This window comes from Stegodyphus dumicola, chromosome 4, assembly GCF_044657685.1.
Source record: "Stegodyphus dumicola isolate Sdum_Otavi_A_Nest chromosome 4, ASM4465768v1".
Classification (NCBI taxonomy): domain Eukaryota; kingdom Metazoa; phylum Arthropoda; class Arachnida; order Araneae; family Eresidae; genus Stegodyphus; species Stegodyphus dumicola.
Genome location: NC_140771.1, coordinates 225138349 through 225150418, shown reverse-complemented (window position 1 = coordinate 225150418; position 12070 = coordinate 225138349). Strand labels below are relative to the sequence as shown.

The 12070-nt window shown below is 29.3% G+C and overlaps 1 protein-coding gene across 4 annotated transcripts in view; it reads left to right on the top strand.

Moving 5' to 3' along the window:
- LOC118182167 (uncharacterized) overlaps positions 1 to 12070 on the top strand; it is an 85427-nt gene that overhangs the window by 64888 nt on the left and 8469 nt on the right. For all 4 annotated transcript variants that reach the window (XM_035351489.2, XM_035351487.2, XM_035351490.2 and 1 more), the window contains exons 2-3: positions 5003 to 5132; positions 9164 to 9237. In XM_035351489.2, coding sequence (XP_035207380.1) covers positions 5003 to 5132; positions 9164 to 9237 — 204 coding nt within the window. The remainder of the gene's footprint in view (positions 1 to 5002; positions 5133 to 9163; positions 9238 to 12070) is intronic.

Sequence of the window (12070 nt, the reverse complement as noted above, 5' to 3'; positions counted from 1 at the left end):
GGAAGGAACCAGAATTGAATAAAGCTCCTGTTTTGATGCAGTACAGATGAAAAAGAAAAAAGATTGTTGTATATTCCGGGAGCTGCTATTGTAACAAATTTCTTTCTTTTAAAATTTTCTAGTTTCTAGCTAAGTTATGTTTGTAAAAGTTTGGCCTCGCGTTAGTTTCTAGAGCTAAAAGTTTTCAACAAGGTCGTTTTAGACCTCAGTTTCAAACTAATTAACTCTGGCGGGAAGTATGTAAGGATCTTAAGTTTTACTAACGTTTATTTTATTTTAAATCTTTACTATCACTTCTTATTTTCTACTTCCGGCCAGAATTATAAGCGTGAAGGAGTTTATGCAAAGTTGTCTGGCGAACGCCAAGTATTTAAGTGTGGCCTTTTTGCCAAGCAGAAGAGAGGAAGCCGTGAGTTCGAAGCAGGCCGCTTACCTTAGAAGTTACGCAGTTGCTACTTTGCCTTCCAGGCCAGAGGTTTTAATCCTCTTGATAAATTAAACGTATTGTAGTGTTCACAGTCTCTGTGCTACATACGCTTTCTGTTATTATAAGGCCAATCTTATTCTAAAGTTAAATTAGAGTTTAGTTTTATTTTGATATCTTTTAAGTTAGACCCCGAGTGGAGGGTCATTGTATTCCGAAGTACGGAAGTCATTGTATATAAAGAAAAAAATAAAGGGTTTTGTATACCCTTCGTCTGTATCCTGTCCACTTACTACAATTAGTGAACATAGCTTTAGTAAGCTCTCTGTTCTAGTCAGGTCATTGTATGTTTCCGAAGAAAGTTAGAAGAAACATTGAACCTGATAACATATATAAATGGACAATATGACACTAAAAATATGGCAATAAAATGACATGACCAAAAAAAAAAATGACATTAAAAATCTAAAAATTATAAAAATCTATTAAAAAGTACTATAAGTTGAAAACGATACGACTTCTCCAGAGAATTCAGTAAAGTATACAATTTTTATTTCTTGCTGACCTACTGCAATTCTACCGAATAATTTGCTCACTTGTGTTATAAAAAATCACAACTATAGTATGGATTTCTTTTTCACTTCTATTCTTCTATTCTTCTATTAAAAATGCATGCAAAACTGAATTTAAATAATTAAAATCGATAGTGTTGAGTAAATTATACAAAAATAAAAATAATTTAAAAAAGTGTTTACAAAAGTACCATCCATGCATATAGCTTTTATCGTGTTAGCAGTAAGTAATAAATAAAACTACGTTACAGCATTACACTCTAAAGCAAATTTACAGATACCTTAAAAAAAGAGCAAAACTACTTTTTATTACATCCTTCAATTTTTTACACATAAATCTAACTATAAGACTATAATTTATAATGCATAAGATATTTCTATTAAGAAATATATATATATATTTAAACAAATTTAAATTTAAATTTTAACAAACACGTATAAAAGTAAAAAAGCAAAAAAGCAAATTTAAAGAAAAAAAAAAAAAAAAAAATAGCCAAAATAATTTTTAAAAAAATTTTAAAATATGTGAAAACATATAAAAGATTTAATTCTCGAACTAATCTACAATATCATTTAAATTCAGAAGCATAAGCAAATCAAGTGCAAAAACAATCCATGAAAATAAATTCACTAATTTAGCAAATTAAAATTAATCCAAACAATTTTTTTAAAAATGCATAAGTGAATGACTGTTGAGTAGGCAGGAGACAGACTTATCAAGGGGAAGTTGCCTCCAAACCTAACTCTCCAATCATTCAATTCGTGTTTCGTCATTCATGCAGGCAAGGGTAAAAGTCAAAACCAAGAGTAAAAAGTGAAGAATGTCCAAAAAGAAATACCAATAAAGTGGTACCTTTAGAAATTAGCATTTAAGAATTAAAGTTCTAAAAGGAAAATACTAATGAAGTCTTTTGAGAAACAAGCAAGTAAAGTCAAGTATTAAATTAAACTTTTTTAAAAAATTAAATTTTTTTTAAAATTAATTTTTTATAAAAAATAATCTAGAAACCAATGTATTTTAGAAACCCTTGTCTACAGAAACCTCCCCGACACGAATATGCATATCAATAAAAAGAAACTAAAAAAGAATTAGACATAATCCATATAAACCAATAAGAAACAAAAAGAACTAATTCACAATTTTTAAAAAACAAATATATACTTAAAAATATAATTTCATATTTAGAAAATACTTAAATACTACATAAAAAATTTTAAAAAATTCTTAAAGCAAGTAAATAGTAAGTTTTAATTCTAACTTACCTACTATATGAGTGTTGGGGTCTGCAAAAGTGTTTTAAAGAGAAGTAAGTGTGTTCTTCAAATTATATAGATGGCGCTTATGTAGGTAAAGTTGAGTGTCAAACTGCTATCTTTGTTATATTAAAAATTTTTTGCAAACATTAATATTAAAATTAAAATACATAAAAATAAATCTAGAAAAAATTAAATTAAAAATTAAAAATCCTAAAGGTATGTAATTATCAATTATTTAGGGAGTTAAGTAGCTGAGCCAATCAAGAGATGTAAGTTTGCTTGAAGTAAAATAAAATTAAGTGGTATTGTGAATTAAAAAATGTAAACTGTTTGTAATGTGAAATGTGTGTTCTGTTGAAAAATTGTGTAAATATTGTAAATAACGTTAAGTGAAAAAAATTTTTGTGTGAAAATTGCAAATAATTAAAGTAATTAAGTAAAACTGAAATGTTTTAAAATTAAAGTTTTAAAGTAAAATTAAAAATGTCTAAAAATATTCCAAAATTTTTTGAAACGAAGTCCTTAAAAAACCTCTAAAAATTTTTTCCAGAAATTTCCCAAAAATTCCTTAAGGAAGTTAATTAAAAGTTAATTAAAAATTATATTTAATGAAAGAAAATATTAAAAGTTTAATGAACTTGATTTCAATTGGTATATCAAAACTTAACTAAATACTGGCTAAAGTATGGAAAATTAGAAGAAGAAGATTAAAATCTTCACTCAGTTCGGGCTATAATTGAGACTTTTGAAAAGAGTTGGCCCTTTATTAGTAAAAGAAAAGAATCCAGTATTGATTAAATATACATATTTGCAAATTTATTTACAATAAAAATTTACAAGCTAATTTCTTTACTCTTCTATATCCTTCATTACCCTCCAGCTAAGGTTTAAGGTAATGTTATCATATCAAAAGGAGCCAAAAAATTATAAAGTAAAGTCAATGCCTGCCTTTTTAATATATAAATTAATAAATTTTGGTGGTACTTGGTTATCAACTTGAACATTAATTAGCTTTATTATTATGTTTTAAAAGCGAACTTACTTTTGGCAAAGGAGGTGCATCCATTGTCACGACTGTTCTCGCTTGAAATGGCGAGTTTCAGCAAACATGTTCGGGCACTCTTTCTCGACAAGTGGTCATTCTGTCTCTCTAATTCATGTCGACATTGTCATAATTGCAGGTGGTGAAACATATTCTGTTACCAAGATAGTAAACCTGCGTTGTTTAACGCGAAACGGAGCAAAAACTGCTCATTTATTGCAATTTTTTGTACATATTTACTGTGATTTTAAATGTATTTAATTTTTACAAGAGTTCTTTTTAAAATTGTTTGTGCGTTAAACTTTCTTAATTTTTCCTCACCCTTTTTGATTTTGAAGTCATCTCCATGTGTAATTTTTACACTTAGTTTTTACGAGATAGCTTTTACTACTTTAATATTGCTTCTAGTTGTTACATGATTTTACATTTTTGCTAAGGAACTGTAGTGTCAAATATATTTTTTAGCATTAGCTTTTTAACATTTTACATTTTTGCTAAGGAACTGTAGTGTCAAATATATTTTTTAGCATTAGCTTTTTAACATTTTACATTTTTGCTAAGGAACTGTAGTGTCAAATATATTTTTTAGCATTAGCTTTTTAACATTTTACATTTTTGCTAAGGAACTGTAGTGTCAAATGTATTTTTCAGCATTAGCTTTTTAACATTCCCCTTACTTAATAAAATTTTTAAAATTTTGCAGCTCAACGCGCAGACCACTAAGGTCTCTCTAATTCATGTTGTCTTGCTACTTTCGTGTATATATATATATCTTCCTACACTGCATCATTTCCCAATTTATTCATGTCGTATAATCTTCATAAATGTAGGTACTTACATAAACGCTTTAGACAAACACAAGACATCGAAATCGAACTAACACTGAGAACCATATCTTTTTGACATCTCTTCCAGGCTATTTTTTGATTCCGTTACACATTCCTGCTTTGCTTCCTGTCCAGCTAAAATGGCTCCGCTCACCTCTCTATTTCGTCAATTAAAATATTATAATCCTAGTGTAGAATTGGCAAAGATGTGATGCAGGCGCGTGCAAACATTTTACTCCCAGTAGTATGTATAATTCGTAATCAAAACGTGTTTCCCAAGAATTGTTTTATCCAGAAATAAAATTTGTTTCTACACGACGGCTACATTTGACTTCAATTACGTAGTTATGAGTCTCAGTCATCTACAATATCAGCCATGATTAAAATTATCAAGGTTGTTCCTTATTGAAATCATTATACTATTTATTTAAGAGTCGACAAGATTCTATGAAGTTATATGTGCCTTTCCGTTCATATACAAAATTATAAAATGTGTTTTCTTTGTTACATATATAGGTACAGTTATAAAATAATAATTTTGCGATCAATATTAATATTATTGCATTATAAAATTACTGTTCCATGACTATGTATATGTGTAAATATTTATAATTTTTATTATATAGAAAATGTTTTATTATTTATTGTTTATATTCGCAGGCATTTTTGTAGAAAAATAATAAAAATAAATGCATCTTTTGAATGTGCTTAATTAATCATTTAAATTTATTAATTAAATTATCAATAAATTTAACTGATTAATTTGATTTATACTGAATAATAAGTAGTGATGAAATATAATTATACAGTGTTAATAAAACAGTATTTCACGTCAAATCAGTTTTATTTATTTATTTATTTATTTATTTTTTCCTTCCAGAGGCTACAGTGATGAGGCTACACAGCTGTACCATAGCTGGTGTGGCGACACTTCTTCTATGTCTAATAGTGCCAATTCAAAGTCGGAAATTGCATCACAACAAAGAATCTAAACATGGCCATGTAGAGAGGTAAAGGAAATTCTGTTTTCTTTGTTGCGACAGGAAAGCAATGCTCCGGTGAATATTGCCAATAATGTGATGTTAGAATACTATACTTTAGATAAAACTAAATAAATAAATAAATTTAATTAGACTTAAAGAAAAACATTTATGTTGGGATTCAAGCTATTCCATATAGTTTAATTAGAAAGTATTATTTCATTTCTAGTAAATGAACCGAGGAGGTAACATGCATTAATTCGGAGATTAAATTTCAAAATTCCAACGGTGCTCTTGATGAATAATATTCCCATACAGAAATTAACTAATTGAAAAAACAGAATAGTAATTAAAACCCAGTAAATATTAACTAAACTGCATCACTTGCAGAAATAAACTGAAACTAAAATCTCAAGATTCCTCTGAGACTGCCTGGTACTAGAATATCTAGATTTTAGTAAGAGCAGCTTACTTATTATTTGACTTTAGAGATTTGAGATCTAACTTGCTAACTAGAATGACAGTGATGATTAATGAATTAAAGGATTATGCACCATTGTAAAACGTCAGTTCGTTTCCTATCATCCAAGGTGATTGTACTGCAAGGTTTGTTCTTCCGTAACATCACTGACTCATAATAGTCTTGTTCGATGCAATTCCTTATTTCCTTGTGTTGTCATTTGCCCTACTTCTGTAAGTAACGTCATTGAACTCGAGCTTTGAAAAAAGCCCAACGTGCTGACTTTGCTATGATCCGCTACCGATTAAATCAACTGACAAATTGAGCTCAGGTATTGAGGCTTGTTTAACTTACTTACTTATTACTTCTGGTTTACTAATTTCTACATAACTACGTTTCAAAATTTGAAATCTTCAGCATCTTCACAAATACGAACTATAAATTCACATGCTTTTGAAGCAAAGTAAGGAAATTATAGAAATACTCAGAACAAAGCGCCGTCCAGACCGGAAAGTAGTTTAGTGACTCTGATTGCCGTACCGAAGAGCCCGAGTTCAAATCCCGGAGAAGGCACAGATGTAATGTTTTCCGTACCTTCATAGGAAGCAACGGTAGCCCACCTATTAGGTGCCTTGAAAATGAAGAGAATTTTCTTTTGGCCTTAGTATTGGCCAATGCCTATAAACGGCCAACTGCCAATGGGAAGGGGGCAAACATAAAATCTGAAAACCTTCAGATTTTAAATACGCCCAAAAGGGGCGTTTTTTTTTTTTTTTTTTTTTTTTTTAACGTTTTATGTGTTACCTTTATTTATTCAATTTCATGTTCTTCGCATGTAAACCATAAAATTCAATTCAACAGCAATATCACAAATAATAATAATAATAATAATAATAATAATAATACATCACATTAAAGAATAAAAGTGATTCTCGCATAAAGACCATGTTGCCCAAGTTTTTCTTATTTTTATTTATATCTCATACATAAACATATTATACTGAAATATAATCCAAGTAAAATTAATCAGGAAATCCGAGAAAAAGAATAAACTAATCTTGTAAGCAAAAAATATCCGTTATATTCCAAATTCAAAATATTTGTTTACATCAGGGCTTCTTAAACTGTGGGAGGGGGGTCGCCAAAAATTGTAGCAGTTTTCATATTTCTTTAACGTATTATAATAATTTCGCAGTTACCAAATATATTTACACAATGCATCTGAAAATAGATAAAGATAAGACAATACAGACAAAAAAAAAAAAAAAAAAAAAAAAAAAAAAACTGAAATTTTTCAGATTTTAAATTACGTCCAAAGGGGCGTTTTTTTAACGTTTTGAGTGTTACCTTTATTTATTAAATATCATGTTCTTTGCACTTAAACCATAAAATTCAGTTCAAGAGCAATATCGCAAAATAATGTTAAATTAAGCATATCTTTAGAATTTCCGATATACACAGTCTCGCGAGCTGGAGATAAAAGTATTTTTTTTCTATATAACGTTGCCATTTCTCGCTTTTAAAGCATTGAGTTTGTAAATCAAAAATTCGTTAAAGTTTTACAAAATATAAAATCTATAATAAAACAAATTCCAAATTTGGGATTTCAGATGCCCATATTAGCAGTAGGATTTCGTCATTCAAAATTCGTGGCTCTATGTACCATTGTTTTATCACAATGCGAGAAATAGACAATCATTTATGCAGATTTTTCATTATTTAATTTCTTCAAATATAATGCAGGACTCTAACATTTTGTGGCAACAGTTTGAAAAGTGAACCGACGTTTATGAGTCCGACGCAAAATGCCAAAACGAAAGCAATAGTCCTTCGGGACTGAAATCCCTTTGGACTAAAAAAAACAAAAAAAAAAAAAAAAAAAAAAAAAAAAAAAAACGAAAACGTTTCGACGCATTCTTTTTATAATATAAATGCTCATTTTCCTTGCTTTGCACGTTACGCTGTTATTTCGTCTGTTACTTATTTAAAATGTTCACATTGTTCTGTGTCTTAAAATTAGAAATTAAAATTAATGACCTAAAACTGCAATAGTATATTACAGTACAAGTGAAAACACAGACTGTTTTACTTACGCGTGTGTCGGATTTGCGCAATACTTATGGGGTCCCACAAACTTTTTGTAAATATTATGGGGTCCTGGGGCTCGCAAAAAACTCTCAGTGATAAAAAGGGGTCACGACTGAAAAACGTTTAAGAAACCCTGATTTACATAATCATTTATCACAAGGCCTGCCGTGAAAAAGATATCAGGCGATAGCAAACGCACGAACGCCAGAGATCACATGATCATTTTATTTTCAACAATTTAATAGTGAATCGACGCAAAAGGCCAAAACGAAATTAATAGCCCTTCTGGGCAAATTGTCCCTTTGAGCTAAAAAACAACTTAGAGCAAAAGTTAGTAAATTAAACCTGTTTAAATAACAGCCCGTAAGAAAAGTGATAAAAATTACTTTTTAAGTAAAACTAAATTTAAATTTGTTTAATAGTACAAATAAGAAATTCTGTAGTTTGTTAATTTATAAAATTTACTTTTAGTTGATATAAAATTTCGCAGCATGAAAGAATCATTGTAGAAGAAATTCTTTAATCACGGGAATCAACATTTATTTGTCAAATGTTGTAAATAGAGATGGAAATTTCAAATCATCGAATCCCACAAATCTTACAAAAGACTTAAGATTTGAAAATTCAAATCTTCGCCTTTTTTTTTTTTTTTTTTTTCTTCATTAGCGGAAACATTCGAATTCCAAACTTAAAAGCCATTAAATGTTTTAACTAAATAGTTTGAAAGAATTTGTTTTATTGAGTTCACTAGCACTGTTCACTGAAAAAAGAACGCAACGGTTAAAACTTCAGTGAACCTTGTCTAATAGTGCTGAATCTCCAGACAGTTCTGAGTAACCTTTAATGCTCTGCAGAGAATTTAGCGCTCTGTGAATTTAGCGCACAGATAAACGCACAGTTGAGTTTATCTGTGCTAACATTTCAACTAATCCTCCATCCGCTAGGTACTTGGACTGTTATTTTGGGGGGGGGGAGGTAAGTCATGGAATTACATTGGGGAAGTATTCTTCAAGTTTTTAAGTTTTAATTATGTACCTCATTTATTATCTTTTAATTAACATCGGTTTATTTTTAAAAGCTATGATCTCAAATTTGTTTTTCATTCAAGACAAATATAAGTTTCATTAAGAACTTTTAGTAAGAAGAAAAATATTTTTTCCTTTCTCTTATTATTAATATTTTTACATGAAGAATTTGAGTGATTCGAGATGTACAACGATTCAGAAATTTGAGAACCGTTTATGGTCCAGATTCCATTACTGATTTGAGAAAATTTAGGATTCGTTCCATCTCTAGTTGTAAATATATTATTATATGAATCTGAGCAGATATTTTTTATGCATATTATTGAATTATTTCTAGTCTGGATGTTTAAATTTTTATTCTAAATTAAGTTTTTGAGCTAATTTTAAGGGATTTTATTCTTTTTTTTTTTTGTTTGTGTGTGTGTGTATGTTTAGTTTATTTTGCTTATCTTATATCACATGGTACATTCATTTTTTCTTTCTTCTAGAAACCAAGAATCTAAAGAAGGTTCAGAGAGAAACAGTGATTTATATAATTTGTTAGCTAAATATGATGAGCAAGGTAAGAGATCATATCATATAAACTTGCATTTATATAATCACTTACTGTTGTGTTCTCTGTAGCAGGATTTCTTAGGTAGTGGCTAATAGGCCTGCTAGAAGCTATGAGAGTTGGCTTACAATTTAAGAATCTTTGGCTCATAACTTCTACAAATCCATGAAATATGTTGATATGATTTCTAAAATTTCAAGGGAAGAATTAAATGAATTTTATTTTATCGGATGGGCTAAAAAAAGTAGTTCTTGTAATTTTTATTCGTATATTATCTATATTATATATAGAGTCAGTTTACTTAAAAATAAAGCCTTTTTAAATTTTTATATATATTTTGGATACATGAAGGGCTATTTAAATGTAATATGTGTCATTTGATAGTTATGGGTTTGTGCATCAATCAGTATAGCGAAAATAAGTTAGTAATATGATCTCATAATGTGACAAAGAAACAACCATGTCTTATATTGAGAAGATACCCTAAATATGAGGCACCTAATTCTTAAAAATGAGAAATTTTCTTTACAAGTTTTTTCATGCTTGAAGAATGTGGTATTAACATATGTAAACTAGAAGCTATGAAGAAACTACAGAGTTTGTTTCAGACATAGCATAATTCACTGGTAGTTGCAATCTTATCATTTTAATTTCAATAAGTTTCAAAACAGGATTCTTTAGGAAAATTGTTCTAAAAAAATTAGTAAGATTGCAATGATTTTTTGGTTGATATTTCTAGATCGTGAATGACAGTTCGATTCTTCGTCAACTAATCGTCTAATTATTTAACCTTGAATACCTTTTCTCGCTTGTCTTACATATCTGAGTTCCTATTTTAAGGCAGTTTCAGTCTGCCGTTTTATTTACCTTCCTCCTTCAATAGCTGGACACTGGCTGGCATTGTGTCCATAATGGTTGAATCCATCAATTATTTAGCCATCTCATTACAATGAAGTTTTTTCATGGTGTTAGGTTAGGAAACAGACATATATTGCGCTCGAAAGAATGTTGATCCACACATAGTAAGCTTTATGCGGAAGCGGAACTCTTTGTTTCGAGATATCAGTTAGACTTTGCTAAGTACTTTTGTCACCCAAAGTGCACTTTTCTTTGCTAAAATATATTTTCGATTCAATTACCTTGCTATTGTTGAGTCCATCGTCTTTCATTTTATCCGAGGATTTTTATTTATTTATTTATTTTTACTTAACTTATTGTGTTTAATGTGTTTATTGTCAATTTCTGCTGGAGGAAAAAAATTTAGTATTACGGAAACTCAAAATCACATTTTCAGATTTAACAGCATCAAACATTACAAATGTAGCAACTTCCGCATTTTCTGCAATTTAACCTAGCTGGATTGCTTATCAAATATACCTCAGTTTAATTCCAGCGGTGAATATTGAAAGGCGGTGAATGATGATTCTTTACCACCAGGATTTGGCGATTAGGTCCATAATCCCATGTTTTCTTCCTCCTTTCTGCATGCCTTCGTGGTGTAACGGTTAGCACACTCGGCGCATATTTCAGAGGTCCAGGTTCGAGTCCTGGAGAAGGCACTGCACATTTTTCACGTCTTCCACTTCAAAATAACCTAATGATTCTACAGTGATTTCTATATAACAGTAACTGCAACATTGTCAAATTTCTTGCTACTAGACAACCGCATTATTGACATTTTTGCCAGTCTTGCTATTTTCAGACTTCGGCTGTCCTTATTGCTTTTTACCTTTACCCGTCTGACACTTTTAAACCTTTGTTTATATGGCTAATATCCACCGCATATGTGTACAAGACAAGCAAGGATTTTTAACAAGCAAGACAAGCAAGGATTTTTGTTAGTTTTTAATATTTTTTTTTTTATTTTACATTAATTTGAGATGATGGACAAACGAAAACTGAATACGCTAATTATTAAATTAAAAATGAACGTTTAATAATTAAGTGAAATATGCGACCTCTGAACGTTTTAATAATTAAGTGAAATATGCAACGAATTGGATATCGGGTAAAAATACAATACATGAATCGAGGTGAAGCCAGAACTTCGTTCGAGATTGAAATAAGTTAAAAAATCAGAAAACACATGTCTCTTTAGAAGGTATCACATGAAAAAATTAAAATATGAAATTGTAGAGACATTAGGTTAATTGGAAGCAAAAGGTCTACCGGAACGCGAGGTTTTCAAATATTCTTTTCAACTAATAATTTTCCTGTGAATGAATGACCTTAAAAAATAGATGAAATATTAGCGAATTAATTCGTTTATGCTTTCGAAAGAAGCATTTGGAATGAATTGAAGATACAAATTAGAAAACAGAATTTCATCAAAAAGCGAGATTTTTAAAATAAAAGGATGAATAAATGGCATAGTATTAGCACAAAGTTTACAGAAAAGTTAATGAAGTAAATAAAAATTGTCTGCAGTATGCAATAAAAGAAAAAGAAGTCTCCCCAAGTCTATTACTTTTCAGAAATTAAAAATTTTCCGTGTTTTTCACACTGGCAGGACATTTTGGGGGCCGGGATTGCTGATTATTTCTCACATTAAAAAAAAAAAAATTAATAATTTCTTGGATAAATTTCACTTTTAATTTTTTAAAGAATCGAATAAAAATTTTATTCAAAAGACAGTTTAAAAGATTCTAATTTAACCTGTGTATAATATTGTTATTACAGCAAAGTTAGAGATAATCCATTTTTATTAGTCACTGTATACTTCCACAATTATTTTATTTATGACAGTTACGATTTTAAAGTAAATTTATATTTTAAAGGCTTTCGAATAAATGTACATCGAGATTTATGAGTCAAAAATAATATTTAATTATAAATTTAGACG